The 21,585-nt window shown below is 39.4% G+C and overlaps 1 protein-coding gene across 1 annotated transcript in view; it reads right to left on the bottom strand.

The window, feature by feature from the left end:
- Positions 1-311: 311 nt before the first annotated feature.
- Positions 312-21,585, bottom strand: part of SYCP1 (synaptonemal complex protein 1) — a 61,808-nt gene continuing 40,534 nt past the window's right edge. The window contains exons 21-30 of the mRNA XM_038748780.1: positions 18,275-18,337; positions 17,023-17,139; positions 15,880-15,990; positions 13,634-13,726; positions 11,497-11,571; positions 7,425-7,484; positions 5,940-6,119; positions 3,902-4,048; positions 1,140-1,226; positions 312-1,047 (exon numbers count right to left, since the gene is read on the bottom strand). Coding sequence (XP_038604708.1) covers positions 904-1,047; positions 1,140-1,226; positions 3,902-4,048; positions 5,940-6,119; positions 7,425-7,484; positions 11,497-11,571; positions 13,634-13,726; positions 15,880-15,990; positions 17,023-17,139; positions 18,275-18,337 — 1,077 coding nt within the window. The 3' untranslated portion in view covers positions 312-903. The remainder of the gene's footprint in view (positions 1,048-1,139; positions 1,227-3,901; positions 4,049-5,939; positions 6,120-7,424; positions 7,485-11,496; positions 11,572-13,633; positions 13,727-15,879; positions 15,991-17,022; positions 17,140-18,274; positions 18,338-21,585) is intronic.

Below are 21,585 nucleotides of genomic sequence, written 5' to 3'. Positions count from 1 at the left end.
CTGTCCTCAAGGAGCTTACAGTCTAGGAGGGGAGACAGACATTAAAATAAACTACACATAGGAGAAGGAGCAGAGTTGGGGGTGGATGAGTATCAGAGTGCTTAGGGGATACTGACCCAAGGGCATAAACAAAATAGAAGGGGCAAGTTGTGCAAAACAGAGGGAGAATAGCATCTATTCCTTCTCCTTCCATTCCCTCCCTCTTTTCCTTCTTTCTCCTCCAGTTCTTCCTTCCCCATCCCCACATACCCCATCCCCAAATCTTCCCCACGCTCGAAATGAATAGTTGGTACTCCTTTATGTATGTCTAATTTTTATTCAAACTGGAGGCTGTATTTATTTTTATTTTCAAAGACCAAAAGTAGTGAACAAAGCCAGTAGATAGGGAGAGTTACCACACTGTCTCAAAATTAATACAGACACTACATAGTCTTAAACAAGACATGGTTTAGCAAAAAGTATACTTTCAAAATTACTAATTTAATGACTGACAAGTATAAGTTTATAACTAAGGTAGAACACTAGAAACTAAAGTACAACAAATTTAAAGTAACTTTTTTTCTAAAATAGTGAAATAGTTTTGTTCTTAAGAAAAAACTAATATTTTGTATACAATGAAAGAATGAAAGAGCAAAAGCTGAACTTTGAGTCAGCTCTAATTCAAACCTCTCTAATAATGATTCAATTCATCTGCAAGCAAATGTGTAGAAGGTATAAATACAAAGAAATGTGAAGCTTATTTTTAAATTTCAAAACAATATATGCCTACCTTAAGATACAATCAAACAGCAATCCATTTTCATTTGGATTTATCTATTCTATAAAATCTATAATAAACCTCCAAAACAATACTTCTACAAATCTAACAAAAAACGTTATGGGTCATAATCTCTGAAGATAATTTTAAGTAAATAACTTTTCATTTGCCTTCCTTTTTTTCTTCCTGTCCACTTTAGAAACTGCAGCCCAGCCATCCTCCCTCAGTTTTTTCATCGATCCAAATTTCATTGCAGAACCAGGTGTTTTCAAGGATGAAGAAGCATAAGTCTAAAGACAAAAATAAGATCACATGTAGGGTTTTTATTGGGATTTTTAGTCTTTTTTTCTTACTTCTTCCTTAAATGCAACTTGAAAGTTACCTTTTGGGCAGCCACGTCAGTTAGGCGAGAAGCTTGTGGATAATCGCTGTACAGTTTTTTGAATGAGTCTTCCTCCGAAACCAGAGTCTTCAGTTGAGAAAACAAAACAAAATTTAAAAAATGAAAAAAACAGGATTGGGGTGGGGGGGTACTAGTATCATTATCTATCACAATTCTCTGAAACCAAGATGATTATTTGAAACCAATAATTCAGAATGTAAAAATAATTACATTTGCCCTCATCTCCATGTATTTGTCATCTGTCTCCCCCTGGTGACTGTCAGCTCATTATGGGCAGGGAAGATGTCTGCTAAACCTGATGTCTGCTAAACTCTCCCAAGCACTTAGTACAGTGCTGTGCACATAGTAAGCACTCAATAAATGACTGATTGATAGACTGATTTTCTCTTACTTGTTTCTGTACTTCAATGTCACCGCCGACCCTTTGCCCACATCCTGCCTCTGGCCTGGAACACCCTCCCCTTTCACATCCGACAGACGATCACTCTCCCCACCTTTAAAGCCTTCTTAAAATCCCCAACTAAGCCCTCATTTACTCTTCTCCCACTACCTTCTACATCACCCTTGCACTTGGATTTGTACCTTTAATTCACCCCACTCTCCTCCCCATATCATTTAATGTACGTACTTGTAATTTACTGATTTATATGAATAAATGAATGCTCTTTCTCCCCTGCTAGACTGTAGAGCAAGGACTGTATCTACTCACTCTGTTACACTGTACTCTTCCAAATGCTTAGTACAGTGCTCGGCACAGTAAACGCTTAATAAATACAACTGATTGATTGATAGGAATTTTTTCCTAAGACTATCCCTTCATATAACCTTGATAGTTTCCTCATTACAATATCCTTAATTTGTCTTTCGTGTTTGACATTATTAATTCCAACACAGGCATGCTTTGAAAATGTTCCTTAGATAAGAGTATTTCTCAGCCTAGCCTTTCTTACTGTGAAATAAGAACAATTAACTCAGCATAATCTTGCAAACAGGATATGAGAGGATGGGAGATAAGGAAGGATTGTAACCTGCCTGCTCTTTCTGTTCAGCATAAAAAAGGAGGTAAGGGAGTAAAGACGACACAGGGCTACAAGGTAAAAAAAATCAAGTCATAGCAGAATGCAGTTACAAACGAAGAAATCCAATAAAATAAACCGCAGGTGCAGGTATGAAGAAGGAAGAAACAAGAAGGAACCAAAAAAGATACGTTTTCTGGAATATTTTCCCACGATGAAATTATATAGGCAGCCTTTTAATCAATCAATCAATCAATCATATTTATTGAGTGCTTACTGTGTGCAGAGCACTGTACTAAGCACTTGGGAAGGACAAGTTGGCAACATATAGAGACAGTCCCTACCTAACAGTGGGCTCACAGTCTAGAAGGGGGAGACAGAGAACAAAACCAAACATATTAACAAAATAAAATAAATACAATAGATATGTACAAGTAAAATAAATAAATAAATAGAGTAATAAATATGTACAAACATATATACATATATACAAGTGCTGTGGGGAAGGGAAGGAAGTAAGACAGGGGGATGGAGAGGGGGGCGAGGGGGAGAGGAAGGAGGGGGCTCAGTCTGGGAAGACCTCCTGGAGGAGGTGAGCTCTCAGTAGGGCCTTGAAGGGAGGAAGAGAGCTGGCTTGGCGGATGGGCAGAGGGAGGGCATTCCAGGCCAGGGGGATGACGTGGGCCGGGGGTCGATGGCAGGACAGGCAAGAACGAGGCACGGTGAGGAGATTAGCGGTGAAGGAGCGGAGGGTGTGGGGTGGGCTGGAGAAGGAAAAATACCTCATTTCCCAAGGGGCTTTGAAGAGCAGGCAAACCCTACAATGTCTGTCAGCTAAGAATTAACTCAATGAAGTCCAACTGGGGAGATCAGTCAGCATGGTACCCCCACAAAGAAGTGCTCTGTAGCTCCTTTCCTCTCCCGGCTCAACTCTGGGCTCTAGAGGAGGTGCAGCAGGAGTGCCCCTTGATTTGGCCTACCATTGGGTGACTGACTGTAGAACTGAGTTGATTTTTGCCTCTGCAGGGGCATTTTGTCATCACTCCCTCACTATGGGTGTGTTAAAGTTGCAGAAGAGTCACAGGTGCAAACCTCTGCCACAGGTACCACCAGTCATTTTATGAGGCTGCTGGGATGCATCCATTTCAAGCATGGTAGACAATAGGGAGAGGAGGTTGCTGATGAAGGCAGCCTCCATGCTCTGTACTTAAGTGCCAGGCAAGGGACCTAAAATCCTGAACTAGACCCAAGGCCTTTTTTGATAACTTTATTAAAGTCATCTCTTTTTGTGTACCATTAATAAGGGTATTGAGAGCATGAAAAGTGACACCTACCCATAACCCCAGAACTAAACTTTTAGCCACTGATTTCAACCTCTTATCCCAACATTTTTTATTGCCACCTGTAATAAGAGAAAAAATGAAGTTGTACCTTCCTTCCTTCCTTCCCTGATCCACACACTGGTGGAAATATTTAAGAGTAGCCATCTGGCCACTTTACAAGCAAGTAAGGAGTGAGGACTGAGGAAAAGGAGAAGAAAGTAAGCTATACTGACAATCCACAGATTAGATTATCAATTCTGAAATAACAAGAGTAAGCTTTGTAAGAGCAAGTATTCACATATATATGTTTTCCTTTCTGAACAGTAAGGAAATTGCTACATCTAGATCTATACACGGAAACCAATAATTTAGACAACAAAAATACAATCATCAGAGAGCTTACCAGACGGTCATTATATCCTGAACTATCTGAATGAACGTCAAAATCGAACTGTCTCTTTCTCTTTTTATTTGTTCTGTCTTGGATACTTGGATTCTTGCATTTTTTCTGTATTTTATTTTCTTTCAATGGAGTCTTCACTCCGTAGGTCTACCCATGAAAAATGAAAGAATAAGGTTGAATTCCAACAACTCTGTAACATATATACAATAGAACTGAAACAATTTGGGGGTCCTGACAAATTATTTTTATTGTTGCATTTGTATGAAGTAAAAGTGTGAAATTAGTCACTTTTAAAAGTTCCAGAGTGCTCAAAAAAAAAAAAATAAGACAACTATCTATAGCTTTGCTTACAGATCCTTTTAAGAATAGAGAGGTGGTAAGTCATCAAAAGAGAACATAAAAGTCTTCATTATTCAGAGTTAGCAGGTCAGTCCGTTTGAATCTGATTTTATTTATTCTCAATTATTTATTCTCAATTACAGAAATGTATTTTATAATGTTTAATGTGCCTATGCCTCATTACCACACCACAAACATACACATGGTCCACACCACATATAAACATGTGTGTATATGTATGTGTGTGTGTGTGTGTGTGTGTGTGTGTGTGTATACATGTGCATGTATATATGGAAGGTCATCATTTCCCTGGGCAACCTCAGCAGAGGGTTCTGCTGGTCAGGACATAATCCTCTACCCTGTCCACCCTCTATATGTTGCCAACTTGTACTTCCCAAGCGCTTAGTACAGTGTTCTGCACACAGTAAGCGCTCAATAAATACGATTGATGATGATGATGATGATGATTACCATTGCACTAACCCCCTATAAGGTGGATAGCAGGGGGGGGGGGGGGGGGGAAGGGGGCTTCAATTGCTGCTCCTACTACCAGCCCAAGACCTACCTACCCCTCCTAATACTGTCACTCAATCACTAGATGTCATTTGCCAAGCACCTACTGTTTTCCAATCTCTGGGCTAGGGGCCTGGGAGAATTCAACAGAAGCAATTTGTCATATTCCCTGTACTCAAGGAGCTAACAGCATGATGGGGGTGGGGTAGGGGGAGGAGACAGGCAAAATTTCTACAAAAAAAACCCATGGGTGGGAATTATACACAGGTCCTGAGCCTCAAGGGGCTCACAACTTCAATCAGGGGGTAGAGAGTAGGGGTTTGGCAACAGATGCCTAAGGAAAGATGAAACAATAAAATACAAGATTAACGTAATAGCCAAGGACAATGGTAAATATGGAGAAAGTAGTAGGATACTATGGCTACAGGAGCAGAGTTTCAGACTTCTTATTACTCGGAGTCCAATGAGAGTGGTGGTAAAGGGGACCAATAGGGGCCATCCAGGTTGCTAGAATACAGTCTCAACCAAAGCCTTCCCAGTGTCTTTCTCAGAAACCTCCAAAGGCTTCCCATTTCCCTCCAAATAAAGCTAAAAATCCTGGTCATTGCCTTTTTGGCACTCTTCCAAATGTGTTCTTCCAATTGGCCCTTTTCACCCACTTGTCCTCAGTCTACACTCTGCCCTCCCAAGTAAGCTTTCATCATTACTATCCCTCGGTCTCACCTTTCCAACTCTAAACCCTTGCTCAAACCCTCCCCACTGTCCAGAACTCCTTTAATATGCAAGTGTGCCAACTCCTCCAGGAGGTATTGGCTAATTATTTATATTTTCAGCACTTATGTTCTCCCAGTTTACCATGGCATTTATGTACATATCAATTTATGTAATGTACTGTTTAAGCAACTACTTATCACATATTCATCTTTCCATTCTCTTTCTATTATATGTCTCTTTTTCCTCCTAACAAGTAATTTTGTGTCTGTCTCCCCAGTTAGGTGGTAAGGTCCTTGACTGCAAGGATCCTGTATTTTACTTCTACTGTCCTCTCCCAAGTGCTTACTGCAGGTTTCTGTACCCAGGAGGTGCTCAATTAATGCGTTCGATTGACTGATTGGTCAGTGCAGCCCCGGTTCACTCCCATTACCGAGCGGATGTCATTTTCCGAGTAGAATCTTAAGGAACTAACCTTCATTGATGATGAAGACCGAGCATTGTTATTAGATGTCCGAGAAGGTACAGCTTCCTTTTCTAACTTTCCATAGTTAGCTGATTTGAACTTTGGGGAATTTGGTGGGGAAGCAGCTATCTTATTATCACACGTCAGGCAATTGGTTTCAGTAGCCTCCAAGGAAGATATCTGTATTTTCTAGAACACATAAAAAGTACTATGCTCCAGACCCCACTGAGAAAAATCTAAGAAATCATTTGTTTTCTTAAATAAGGAGAGGCAGAAGAGTCCAGTGGAATTAACATTAACCTCATCCTTAAATGTCACTTATTAAGTATCTTTGGACAAATCACTTTAACTGCTCTACTCATTACTCATAAACTAAATCAGAAAGGACTCTAGACTTGATGAGAAAAATCAGAAAATATGCATGGCCAGCTTCAAGTGGTAAGCAAGAGAGGCAGCAGAGTGGTGACAGTTGAAAATTTGAAAGCATTCAGTTTCCTTCTTCTCCCCCACCCAACCCCGTTCCTGCTGGCAATTAGCACAGCTCAGAAGCAGTGTCTGTGGTAGCATGGACCTCGGAATGGAAAGCAATGGCTCCGGGAGGAAGATGAAAAATTGCCTAAGTTTGGGCGGACTCGGGCGGATGCCATTATATTAGGCTAAACGCTGAGGTAATAAAAGCAGCAATTCCTTGCATCTGGAGCTGCCACTCTAGGGAGGGCACAGCGATTTGTTTTCTTCCTCAGGGTAGCCAAATGTCTGAAACCAGTCCTGAGAGTTTGTATTGAGGTTTGATATGCTAAGGGCATGTATGTGAGAGGCGAAGCAATATGGCCTAGGAGAAGCGGCGTAGTCTAGTGACCGAGCCTGATCCTGGGAGTCAGGACCTTGTGCTCCCACTTGTCTGCTTTAGAACCTTGGGCAAGTTACTTAAGTTCTCTGTGCCTCAGTTACCCCATCTTGTTAAATTGGGATTAAGACTGTGAGTCCCATATGGACTGTGTCTAACCTGATTTCCTTGTATCTACCTCAGCCCTTATAACAGGGCCTGACATATAGTAAGTGCTTTAACAAATACCACAATTATTATTATTATTGTTGTTGTTACTCCCCAGGAGTGTATATATGAAAAGAATTATATGAATATGCAGAGAACAGCTGAGAACATGCCCTATATGTCTGCGTTAAACCAACTTTGTGGTGGGAGACTGTGATTGGGATGAATTCACTGAGACAGGCAGTGTATGGTGGGGGGGCGATGGTTTGTGTTGCAGGGGGTGTTAGAGTAACTCTAAAGTAAGAGGGAAAAAAGACTAAGACAAAATATGTGGTGGAGAACAACAAAACTGTAAATAAGGGACAAAAGGCCTCATGTGTGGCTATTGGAAGCTAGTTGATGGCTTTGGCTTTTGAACTTCTGAATAGTGTATGTCGCTCAAAGGAATAAAAGGATAATTAATTACAAAGATGCCATTATGAAAATTAAGTAAGCTCTACCTTATTCTTTTGTTCATTGGACAAAACTTCATTTTCTTGTAGTTCACTTGTCATCTTTTCCTATAGAAAAATTTTGAACGTGAATTAAGTTTTCTTATTAGCAAATATTTTTACGTAATATTTTGCCTCTTTACATAACTATGAACAATTTCAAATCATCTTCAAAAGCTGGACCTTATTTTCTCCACTATTTCACTCACTTCCTACAAGTCTGATGCTTGGTGGCCAAATATCCCATTGTAGGAGTGGGATAGTTCAGCAAACTTACACTACTCCCAGAGGACATAAGGAATGGTATTAAAGTGAGCTTGAAGTAAGCGGATCCTTAATAAAAACAGCATAAATAAGTAATAAATGGAAATTGAAAGTCTGGGATATTCATGCTTTCCAGTCATCCCACTGGAATATAATAATTGTCACAGATTTCCTCACTATGCAAATGTTTCCAAGAAGTGAGTCTAAGCATCTGCTTGGAGGCAATTTCCAGGGCTTAGAACAGTGCTTGGCACACAGTAAGTGCTTAACAAATACTATTATTATTATTATTATTATTACTTTGGCTTTCGTACACTGTAAGCTCCCTGTGGACAGAGAGTGCATCTCCCAATTCTGCCATATTTTCCCAAGTGCTTAATATAATGTTCTGCACACAGTACATGCTTAATAAATACCACTGATTTAAACTATATCAGTACCTTTATTGAGGACCTGAGCACTTACTGTGTGCACAGCACTGTACTAAGTGCTTGGAAAGTACAATTTGCTCTTGGAGGAGATGTGCCCCCAGTAAGACTTTGCAGGAAGGGAGAGTGATTGTCTGTTGGATTTAAGGAGGGAGGGCATTCCAGGCCAGAGGCAGGATGTGGGCGAGGGGTCGACGGAGAGAGAGATGAGCAGGAGGCACAGTGACAAGGCTAGCATTAGAGTGAAGTGTGCAGGATAAGTTGTAGTAGGAGAGTGGTGAGGTGAGGTAAGAAGGGACAAGCTGATTAAGTGCTTAAAGCCAATGGTGAGGACTTTTTCTTTGATGCGGAAGTGGATGGGCAACCACTTGAGTTTCTTGAAGAGTGGGGAAATGTGTCCTGAGCGTTTTTGTAGAAAACTGATCTGGGCAGCAGGGTGAAGCAGGAGAGTGCAACAGGGAGAAACAGGAGGTTGGGAGATCAGCAAGGGGGCTGATGAAGTAAACCAGGTGGGATAAGATGAGTGATCGCATTAATACAGGTGTGAGCAATGAGTCAGAGGCAGGAGAGTCAGAAAGAAGGGAGAGTTAGTAGTTTGGGAAGAGTGAAGAGTACAAGCTTGGATGTTGCAGGAGAAAGAGGAACTAGGTAAGAGGCATCCAAGAGTTATGTTTTTTGTTTTATTCAAGAAACAATGGGGTGTACTTTGGATTTTTCCCTTGGTGTCACCAGCTCTGTGACTCTTAATTCTCTGCAAATACTTTTTGGTGAAAAGCAATTTTATAGTGGGTCCAAATAAAAAGAGGATGATTAGAAAGAAGAGAGGTAGGAAAGAGACAGAAGATGAGGAAAAATGCCTCCAGGTTTGAGAGAAAAAGATCGAGGAAACAACAGAAAACTAGGATTGCATTGAAAGCAGTGACTGAAAGACAGGCATAGAATGGAGGTATTAAGGGGACAAAAAAATCATAGATGCTAATGTGGGTTTTTTAAAAGTATTCTTGTAAACTTTGAAATTGATAGGTATTAATCTGCAAAACTCATTCAGTGTTTTGAGTATAAAACAGATAATTGATCCCTCTATTAACTGGGATAAAAGCAAGATTTATACCCATTCCCAGAAAATATATTATATCCAGCCAAAATATGCTTGTGATGTATTTTTTAAATGGTATTATCAGAGTATGCTACTTCCTCTTCCTTTACCTGAAAAGTACAATCAAACAAAACTGACATTTTAACACAATAGCCAGTAAAGGACAGCCTTGTTTATATGGTCTAGTGGAAAGAACATGGCCCTGGGTGTCAGAAGACCTGGGTTCTGATCCTGACTACTAGTTGTCTGCTGTGTGACCTTGGGTAAGTCAGTTAACTTCTCTATATCTCAGCTTCCTCATCTGTAAAGTGGGGATTAAATTTAATAAGTATTTGGATCAGCATGATAAACATTTATTCAATAATAGGAGTATGTTTGGATAACACAGGAGAAGTAGTATGGCTTAATGGATAGAGCACAGGCTTGGGAGTCAGAAGGTCATGGGTTCTAATCCCAGCTCCACCACATGTCTGCAGTGTGACCTTGGACAAGTCACTTCACTTCTCTGGGCCTCAGTTACCTGACCCATAAAATGGGGTTTAAGAGCGTGAGCTCCCTGTGGAACTGGGTCCAGCCTAACTTTGTATCTACCCCAGTGTCTAGAACAGTGCTCGGCACATAGTAAGTGCTTAACAAGTACCATAACTATTACTATTATAAACGGTGTTCTGTACTGTTGAAATAAATAGGTTGGCTGCACAGATAAGTAATGAAATGTGAATTTTCCTTGTAGGGTTTTGCAAGAACACAGAAATGTATCTGTTATACTGTTGTATTGTACTCTCCCAAACGCTTAGTACAGTGGGTAACCATTTCTCTCCACATCTCTTCTGTCCATTAGGTTCAAGGCATTCCACCAGCTCTCAACAAACTTACCAGAGCTCTTCCCCTGGAACACCCCACCTCCCCTTCTTCATTCCTCCCAGCCTAACTTTCTTATTTTGCTTCACATCTCAACTCTTCCACTGCCGACTCCTTACTCAAGCCCTTCCTCACCCTTCATATTCACAGACTCTCCATATCTTTAAGCTTTCCTGGAAACCCACCTCTTTCAGGAGAGATTTCCCAATTCACCTTCATTTTGTCATGGGTGTCCACCCAAGGGTCACCATCAGAATTTGTTTACACATCTATCCCTAGTTATACCATCATCATACTAGGACCATACCTGTGTTTGTATATACACATGCATACACTTACAGACTAATGTACGCCAGACTCGGGGGTGGACACACAACAGACACAGATAAATTCACACAGGTTAATATATACTAATGGGTTGGAGAAAGAAAGAAAAATGAGGAAAAGGAATGGGGAGAGAAAACTATGGAATAGTCCATTGTAAAGGACTGGGAAGGAGATTCTGGGAGAGATGGAAAGGGGATGGGGGGAAAAGAGCTAAACTCTCACATCTGGGAGAAGTGTAGGAGTTGGAAGCTGAATTATGAAACAAGGAAGGAAGGTGGAGCTGAGAATCAAAGCAGAGATAAAAGGCAGAAAGTATGGGAGGAAGGGTAAGAATAATAATAATTACAGTACTGTGTGCCAAGCTCTGGGGTAGATTAAAAGTAATCAGGTTGTACACAGTCCTTGTCCCACATGGGGCTCACAGGTGCACACCATTCCTCCCCTACATTCATCCACTTAATTTTCCAGCATCTCAGGACTATGTCAATATTATAGGAGATGGAGTGTGTACTCTGTAGAACACAGCAGTGTCTACACAGTACCCAAGTCCCCCTCTATCTCTTGCTCCTGGAAGGGAATGGACTGGTGAAGATCTGAGGCAAGGGAGGTGTACAGAGGAGAAAAATCAAGAGAAAGAACACGTAGAAGAGGTGATGTAATGAAGGAAAAGCTGCTTAGGATATATGTAAGGGATCAGAGAGGGGAAAACTCAAGATGGGGAGGAGAGGAGATGGTAAAAACACCTATGAACAGACCCAAAGATTGACCGTAAACTCCTATTTTTGGAATTCACTGTCAGAGTACTCGGCAGGTTGGATACCTGTCCTTTACTCTTTCTTTCCTCCTTAACTCCAGCTTTCAACCTGCAAAACTACTTATTTCAGAGTGGCGAGGACATATTTTTGGGAATGGGAATTTAGAAATTTCTAGGAATTGTTCTATAGGCCACGTTGGAACCTTTTCTCTCCTGCCCTCCATACTATTCTTCAATAGAAGACTATGTGGGGGAGAAAAAGAATGAAATATACAGTTTGTGCATAAAAATGTTAATATACACATTAATACCAAATCCTGGATTTGAAATTAACAAGTAATATAACCTTACTTTCTCCATTTTTTCTTCTTTATTCTGAGTCTTCAGGGAGATAAGTTCTTTTTTGAGCTTATCTAACTGAGTTTCCTAAAGGGAAAAAGGCAAATGTTTCTGAGTCTCACTGAAATGAAAGCAAGTGATACAAATTAAATTTTCAGATAAATTTATTTAGATTGTAATTTTATACACCTCTAAATATTAACACCATCAATTTACTACAGTGCAGTTGTTGGGGTGGATCTTGTTCTTTTTAAGAAGTGACTAGGATTAACTACCCCTCCCTCTTTGACCATTTCTATTCCTTCCACCATTCTTGTTCTCCAGTAAATGACCTAATGGGCTCACTTGCTTTTCTAAATACAATATTATACTACACATTTGAACACAGGATGCCTGAAACTGTGATTTCCTGCCAAGGGGTACAAGCACTGAGGCTGAGGTTCACCACTTGAACAATGCAGGGATGCGGAGGTGGGCTTTAAAGGAAGCAGGGCAGCAGGAGACAGTTTAATAATTGACAGTAGTTTAGGGAAAGCAAAAAAGGAGAACAGAGAGTAATAAAGGAAAAGAGAAGAATGAACAAAAATTCAAAGCCACAAAAAAAAGTCAAGACAGATAGAGGGAGAGTCAGAGAGAGAAAGAGAAAGACAGTACTGACAGCTCAATGTCACTGATACAAAATCCCCTGGGTGTTTAAGAGAATGAAAATAGAAGGAAAGACTATGGAAGAAGTGCTGGGCCAAACCTGACACAAACTATAGTAATCAATTTAGTGCTGGGTTTTTTTTTAGGATTTTTAAGGTTATCTGGTCATATGTCCTAAGGCCTTATAGGGAAATAATACTGAACTTGAAAAAAAATTTAAAAAGAAAGGAGATCATCTAATCTGCTCAGATCAAGGTCAGTCACCAACACTCTCAGCAGCTGTTTGCCCCTTCAGATGCAGTCGGGAAAATCTTCTTTGGCAGACCATAGTCAATAAACTCCTTGAGAGCAGGGACTGAGCCTACCAACTCTATTTTATTGCACCCTCCCAAACCCTTAATTCAGTGTTATGTGCACAGTAAATGCTCGATAGCTACCACTGATTGACTAACCACAGGGCAAACAGAAAGAGCCAAAAAACAGTTTGATACAGGTTATCATTGCCTAAGAGACTGAGAAAAGTTGTCAACTGTACCAGGAAGAGAGGAGAGAAGTATTGGTCCATGCATGCATTAAGCAATTTTAACTGACTCTAGCCTGAGCTGTATTTCCAATGTGTGCAGGGTTAAAATAGCTCTTAGGACATACACAGACTGTTATGTGTCTCCCATTTTCAGCATGCAGTGGGTTGGTCTTGCACTTCATGATTTGCAGGTCGTAACTCACTCTGCTGGTCTCCACTGACCCCTTTATAATAAAGCCTAAATACTTTTTCTACCCTCAATAGGTTGCTTTTTCTATCTGAGATCACTTTCACCTCTGTCTTTTCTGATTTGAACTCTATAATAGTAATTTCCTGGTTCTCCCAACTTCCTTACTGCTCTGACAACATCTCTGTCTCCCCAGACTGTGAGCCCATTGTTGGGTAAGGACCGTCTCTATATGTTGCCAAATTGTACTTCCCAAGCACTTAGTACAGTGCTCTGCACACAGTAAGTGCTCAATAAATATGATTGAATGAATGAATGAATCTCTCATGACGATGATGATGGTATTTGTTAAGCGCTTATTTGCAAAGCACTCTTCTAAGCGCTGGGGGGGAAACAAGGTGATCAAGTTGTCCCACGTAGGGCTCACAGTCTTCATCCTCATTTTGCAAATGAGGGAACTGAGGCACAGAGAAGTTGTGACTTGTCCAAAGTCACACAGCTGACAAGTGGCAGAGCTGGGATTAGAACCCATGACCTCTGACTTCCAAGCCCAGGCTCTTTAAACTGAGCCACGCTGCTTCTCATGTGATTCCTCTTGTCATCCTTTCCATTCTCTATGGGTATCTCTCTGAAATATTCTCAATTGGTGTGGACCACAGTTCCTCTGAATGTACTCCAATAATAACATTTTTAATTGCAAAGGAGGGAAGGCATACAACAAGAATAACTTTTATGTTAAACTATTTCTAAAAATGACGAACTCTTTTGAGTATTGCTTATTATACATAGCTCACCAAAGTTTGTTTCACTGATGACAGATCTTTTTCTTTTTTCAAGAACAGTTTTAATTCTTTATCCCTTTCTTCAACAGTCTTATCATATTGACGCTGTATGGAACAAGCAAAGACTTAGAACTACTCTAAATACTTATTGATAAGGATAACATTATAGGAAAACTGCCTCCAGTTTCAGTTTTCACTTATCCATTTTTTATTTCGAAGACCAACTCTAAAAAAATGAATATTTTGACCTTTACTAAACTCCATCAATTTAGACAGAATAGTTCCTTTATGTAGGATTAAAAAAAGTCAGTTTATGAGCTGAATGGACAATTTCACACAAAAGAAACTTTTAAGAACTTGGATAGGGATAACAAAACTAGAGCCCTTCATGGACTTTGATCAGCCTACATGTCATAAGCCTGATGGGCTTGGAGGCAAAATGGAGGGGGAAAGAAAAAAAAAAAACAGATGAGTAATGGCCACTCCCAGACTGAAGTCCCAATTCCAAATCAGCCCCCACCAAAATTCAGATTGACCTTTTGGCCAGACATGGGTGACTCCTTTAAGGTAACCAGGGAATTTAACTAGAACCTTTGAAATGTGGCATATATTGCAGTGCACTCTGAGATACAAAGCCTCGTGCAACTTACATCTCGAGTTGAAATGTGTCATAACTCTGATTTTTGAGGGGACATCGGTTTGGGGGTAAAGTGCAGACAGTTAAAGGAGCCTTTACCCACTCAGATGATCTGTAAATGGGCTGCATCCATCCACACTAAAATAGTCAGGTCCACCTTGGGTTAATTTTCAAAAAATTGGACAGGATTCAGGCCAACCAGATATACCATGATGAGTGAAACCTGGTTATGAAATTTTTATCTGCCTTGAGCTCTAGATTAAGCTCTCTAATGGAACAAGGTTTAAATGAGATCATTTTCCAGGTAGACTTTATAAGGGACAATATCTAGGTACTAAACATTTCGGTCTTTACTGCACAAAATTACCAGAATAGATAAATCTCTGACATATGATAAACAAATAGAGGTGTTTCAAAGGACTTGATTAAAAACTCTGCCAAACCCCATTGTGGACCCTGGCTCAAAATGATTGACATTTCCAACTTTTAAAATTAAGATTTTTATATATATAATCCATCAATCAAATTGATTAAGCACTTACTGTGCACAGAACACTGTACTAAGTGATTGGGAGAGTACAATATAACAGAGTTGGTACACACATTTCCTGCTGTCATCGAATAATTATAGTATTTGTTAAGCACTTATGTGTCCAGTACTGTTAATAATAATGATGGCATTTGTTAAGTGCTTACTATGTGCAAAGCACTTTTCTAAGTGCTGCGGGGTGGGGGGAGGGATACAAGAAGATCAGGTTGTGCCACGTGGGGCTCACAGTCTTAAACCCCATGTACTGGATTAGATACAATATAAGCACATTGGACCCAGTCCCTGTCCTTCATGGGGTTCACTGTCAAAGAAGGAGGGAGGACAGATATTGAATCCCCATTTTACAGGTGAGGCAACTGAGGCACAGAGAAGTGACTTGCCTAAGGTAATAAAGCAGGCAAGTGGCAAAGGCAGGATTAGAACCCAGGTCCTCTAACTCCCAAGCGCATGTTCTTTCCACTAGGTCATGCTGAATAATAAGAATAATAATAATATTCAGCGCTTACTATATGCCAGGCACAGAACTAAGTGCTGGGTGGGACTACAAGCAAATTGGGTTGGACACAGTCCCTGTCCCACACTGGGCTCAGACTTAATCCCCATTTTACAGATGAAGTCATTGAGGCACAGAGAAGTGAAGTGACTTGTCCAAAGTCACACAGCAGACAAGTGGCAGAGTTTGAATTAGAGCCCATGACCTTGTGACTCCTGGGCCCATGCCCTATCCACTAGGCCACGATGCTTCTCACTGCTTCTACCCTCTACCACCTGGGATGGAACTATTTTTACAGCCTTCTTCATTAAGGAGGGAGAGTGAGATTTTTCTTGCAAGTCACTTTACAGATGATTCTTTCTACAATAAAAAAAAAAGTTGCCTCAATAACTGGGGGGGAATGATTATGTCAAAAAATCCAAGAAGATTCCTATTCAACCAGAAATGCTTTGTCAGGATGGAAAGCAGCGAGAGTTTTCTGCTGCCACTATGTTTGCCTGTATTGAGATGCTTTGATGTCCTCATTTTTCATTATTATAAGCGTAGAAGCCATGTATGCTAAAAAAAAATTCACTTACCTTATGCTTTTCCATAAGTGCTACGACATCAGATATCTTATACTGGTTTCGTAAATCAGTTTCTTTCTGTGCTTTTGCTCCGTCATCAGCGATTGCCTTCACTTTTTGGAACTTGAATCATAAAGTAATTTTTAGTATTTGTAAGCATCAATCAATTTGAGAGATTAAGAGCACTGTACTAAGTGCTCTTAGTATATTAGTATTTTATAGTATATTAATGTAGTATATTAGTGAATTGAAAAAGTACAATACAGCAGAGTTGGTAATCACCAATGTAGACTGCAAGTTGCTTGTAGGCAGGGATTGTGTCTACCAACTCGGTTATATTGCCCTCTCCTAAGTTATTAGCACTAAACTAAGTGCTCTACACACAGTCAGTGCTCAATAAATATGATCGCCTGATACAGAAAGCTTACAGTCTACCAGGCAAATTACATTTGAATAAAGCCCTATCATTATATACTCTGTTTCATGTTCATACTCCTCTCACTGGTAACTCACTTCCCCTCTTAAAGCGGGGAAGTGACAGAACCACCCAGATACCTCTCCATTCATGCATCCTACCATATCTTTCAGTAGAGAGTGGTACTACTGCCAAGGTACCCCGCCTTTAATCAATCAATTAACCATATTTATTGAATGACTTCTGGATTCAGAGTACTGTACAAAGCATTTGGGAGAATACAGGATCTCCCTCCCAACTCCCCTAGTGAAGTATAGACTGGAGAAGGGAGAGACAGAGAAACCAGTATGGTGTTTGTGGGAGGTTCCTACCCCAAAATCCCACCTGCCAAAGCAGGAGGAAGGAAAGAGGGAATTTTAAAAGCAGAGATGTGACCCAGGGTTATTAGAAAATGGACTTGCTATATGGGCTTTATTTCTAGAGAGCTGCACTCAGTGGAAACAATTTGTCAGTTCATATTAGGTCTATACCCAAAGTACACAAAGTAGTCACTGCTTAGTATCTCTCTAGGAAATACTCTGTAGAAATATAGGCACTTTTCTTTCTATGCCTACTTGTCCATACAACTTTCTGGAACCAGAACTATTACACAGTCAATAAAAACTTTACCCTGAAGAACACCAGGTAGAAAAGTGCAACATATAAATGCAAAAATTTTCAAGCATGCTTAAAATTCCTACCTCTCCCAAGAGCTTTTCTTCTTTTGCTGCTTTTTCATCTATTTGTTTTTGGAAGCAATTAATTTCTTCTTCATGCTGCTTCTTAACATTCTCAAGCTCTACACGTAATTCACTTAGCTTTAAACCAATCAAAAGCATTTCAGTTACATAATTTTGGCAAGTGATTCACATTTTTCACTTTGGGGAAGCTTATGTAAAAGAAATTATTGGAAAATATGGCAGTGTTTAACACCCCTCTGTCTCCCTCTATTCTCATGCCCTCCCCTCCCAGTCTCTTTGTGCCAACCCTCCAAAAGAACTGCTAAATTTCCAATGCTGAGATTTGCTTCATTATACCACACAGTGGAAACTTCTACTTTATCTGGGAAATGAAACACAATGAATCTGTTAGCCTTGCTAGTCATACAGTCGAAATCTCCCCCTTTTTGGGAAATGAACCACAATAAATGTGTTTAGTCTTGCTAGTCATGAGCCACTAAACAAAAAAATTCAAAAATGTCTTACCTACATTTTCTTCTCCAATAAAAAGCTATTTAAATAGCAGAAACATTCCAAAAGTATAAACATGCCAATAAAGAGTCCCGAGGGACTGCTGTGGGCCATGTTCTGGGACTGTAATGGCCATGTGGCATTACTAAACAATACCAAATGTGCTGCATTTGACTACATTGATATACACAGAGATACATCAATCTAATATAGTGTCCCTAATTCACTTGATTAAAAATGTAATTTCAGACACGTAAGAAAGTGTTAATACAGTAAAGGTAAAATTAAATCAATACCTTTGTGACACTAATTTATCCTAAGAAATAATATTCTTTGAAAATGACAGCTATGGTATGGTATAGATGGAAAGGTTATGTCCAATATAGAAGTTTCAGTACAATGAAATCAATGGTTTTTCACATTATAGAAAATAACATCAACAGTACCTAACGATGCATTCTACATATTTCACATTTCATTTCCCCCAAATCTAAAGAAATAAATATATTCCATTCATAAATATTGAACTGTTCGTGATCTGCTGAGCATTTCTTTTTTCAAGGCATTATTCTGTTAAATCACCGAAAACCAGAACATTAATCTTAATTCAATTTTTTTAAGGCTAGGATGATGCTACACCTTAGGTGCTGAATGTCACTGGCCTTACATGAAAATGTAATTAAAAGATTATAAGAACAACTGAAAACATTATTAGTTTAATAACCTCAGGCAAAATAGCATACCTTTTAAAAAAAATTCATACCTCATGCTGTAGTTCATCAATAGATTTGTTTTTAGTTTCAACTTGTTTCTCTAAATGGCTCAACTAAAGAAAAATCCAAGTGATAAGTGTTTGAAAAGTTATTTTTTTTTATTTTAATTGCTGAGTTCAGTTTAATTGCTCTTTTTAAACATTATATTTTGGAGGAGCCTGCTATGGCATGAACCCTAGGCTAGTTAAGGAATTAAAAGGTGGAGATAGGGTGATAACTGGATGGTGCCACGGGGTCAAAGTAGAGGTTTTTTTAGGATCATCATCATCAATCGTATTTATTGAGCGCTTACTGTGTGCAGAGCACTGTACTAAGCGCTTGGGAAGTTCAAGTTGGCAACATATAGAGACAGTCCCTACCCAACAGTGGGCTCACAGTCTAAAATAGGCGACAGATGGGTATGCTTGAAAGCAGGGGAGGAGGAGCCACTGAAGAGTGATTGTTTGAACACAACAGTTAGGGAGGGAGCAAGGGAGGGGACAAGTGTTTTAATAAGGAGCAAAGGGATGGAGTTGGGGGCGTAAAAATGGAGGGAATCAATTTTAAGAGGCGGCAGGAGATACTGATGGGAAGGTCCAAGAGGGGTCAGGAGGAGGAAGAGACTGGCGAGGAGCAGGGGAGATTTTAATATACACAAATATATTTTATATTTATACGTGTGTGTGTGTGTGTGTGTGTGTGTGTTTATGTAGCTATATATATACATTTATATCTACAAAGACTATACCCAGAGTTGGGTCTATTTTGGCTTTCACATCTGGGCTGGAGTATGTTAATGTATGCTCAGTTTAGATACCAAAGCATTTTGAAGTCTGTAGTATGTTGCCAAGAGAGAAGGGGAAAGCACTCAAGCTTGAGATAGGGTCCAATAAAATTAATTGTCCAGGCTCTAATAAAATTAATATGTTCAGTCCAAGTGGCACCAGAATCGCCTCTTGGCACAGAACTGGACAAAGAGGCTTATGGAAAAATACAGAAAGAGCCTTAGGCTGAGAGGAAACAGCAGTTCACTGATCCGAGAATACAAAACGTTGATCCCAGAGACATGATATAGGGCATGAACACTAAGAAAGTTGTTAAACTCCGAAGTTATAAGATCTTTTTGTATATGTGGAGACCAAATGAAGCTACACTAGGACAGAGGAAAAACCTAAATATAACTTATGAAATTGAATTATCTCTTCTATGATCGAGTTGTCTTTTTAAAATGTAAAATAATAATAATGATGGTATTTGTTAAGCACTTACTATGTGCCAAGCACTGTTCTAAGCACTGGAGTAGATACAAGTTAATCAGGTGGTCCCATGTGGGGCTCACAGTCTTAATCCCCATTTTACAGATGAGGTAACTGAGGCACAGAGAAGCGAAGTGACTTGCCCAAAGTCACACAGCTGACAAGTGGCAGAGGCGGGATTAGAACCCACGACCTCTGATTCCCAAGCCCGAGCTCTTTCAACCAAGCCACACTGCTTCTCAGTAACTGGTAGTTAACAAAATATGGAACTATTTGACACATTAAGAACTGAAAACAAAAAAAGTAAACTGCCTATTATATAAATTAAAAGGTATCAGAAAGATGAATTTATATTAAACATTAATTGCTACTTAGAAGATCTAAGCATCTTTTAGGACTGTGTCCAGGATTTTGAAACACTGTCCTTCCTAACTCACAGGTCCAATAACATAGACATTCAATGGGTTAAACAGATGTTCTTGACAAGGTAACCTCATGTCACAGTTAACTTTCAAGTAAAGGAATGTTAAGAATTTATCTTGTCAAAATCACAATAAAATGTTGTCATACCTTGTTTTCCAACATCTTCAACTGTTTGTCTTTTTTATTCATTTCATTTTCAATAATTCTAGCCTAAAAATATTTGAATATTTAATCTTATTAAAATGACAATATATTTTAGATATTAATTGAATATTCTGACTTACTATGCCAGATTCAACCACAAAAAATCTTAGCCCAATCTATAGTTTATATTTTTCTATATATCTTGTTAGAAAGGGTTCTTCTTTAAGTCAGCTATAATATTGTACTAGTTTTAAAAATAATAACATGGTGTGAAATTAGATACTAATTTGTAAACACTAAGGCTGTCACAATAGAGGCAGCAGGAAAACTACTTTGGGGAAATGGACGGGACCACATTAAATTCTCCAATGTGATCTTGAATTGCTAAAAAAAAATTCACACCCCAAATTTTGATTGTGTTAACTAGGACCTGGAAATTACTGCTTTCTTCCTTCTGTTACCGCCAAAGAAAACAAGTATAGATTAAAAGTAGGATGCTATTGATCTACAACACTTAAATTGAGTAAGCGCCAGAAGACTACATAGGAACAGTGGCATAATCAAGAAAAAAAGGGAAAGACTGAGACTTCCCATCCAACTAGATTTCTTTCGGGAAGATTCAGTGAACGAGACATCCGGATGAAAAGTTAAAAACAGTCCACAAAAAGACATACACGCACGCACACACACACACACATACAGAGTACTGTAATACAAATATTTACAATTCATACTTTTCTGTAACTAAATCTGGATACCCTTATTTTTAGTCCAAATTAGAGAGGTGTTTACTTGTTGAATATTTACTACTTATCACTCCTTTGGGTTCCGATGGTTTCAGAGTGAATACCATAATGTAATTTACTAAAGTGGAAAATAACAATGGAGAATTGGAAAAATTCACAATTGAAGAAAGCCAATTTTAGCAGTTGCCACTTTTCAATATTGCACTTCAGAAGCACTTTTGACTATCTTCACAAACAAAGCTAAGTGGCTAAGTACTTATAATAATAATAACGATAGCATTTATTAAGCGCTTACTATGTGCAAAGCACTGTTCTAAGCGCTGGGGATCTTACAAGGTGATCAGGTTGTCCCACGGGGGGCTCACAGTTTTAATCCCCATTTTACAGATGAGGGAACTGAGGCCCAGAGAAGTGAAGTGACTTTCCCAAAGTCACACAGCTGACAGTTGGTGGAGCTGGGATTTGAACCCATGACCTCTGACTCCAAAGCCTGTGCTCTTTCCACTGAGCCACGCTGCTTCTCTGAATGAATTAAGGATTTTACAACAATCAATGATATTTATTGAGCACATACTGTTTGCAAAGCACTGTACCAAGTGATTGAGAAGTGCTTCAATAAATTGCAAGAAAAAAAATAAAATCCACCACTCCCTGAATTATCCAGACTGACTGTCATAGTTCCCCATTTAAGAAAAGTGTGCTCCTGTCACTTTGACTGTGGGATAGTTTTTACAAGAAATGATCAGTTTTTAT

Source organism: Tachyglossus aculeatus, chromosome 7 (genome assembly GCF_015852505.1).
Source record: "Tachyglossus aculeatus isolate mTacAcu1 chromosome 7, mTacAcu1.pri, whole genome shotgun sequence".
Lineage (NCBI taxonomy): Eukaryota > Metazoa > Chordata > Mammalia > Monotremata > Tachyglossidae > Tachyglossus > Tachyglossus aculeatus.
The sequence above is the reverse complement of the archived record's forward strand: the minus strand, read 5'-3'. Positions and strand labels throughout refer to the sequence as shown.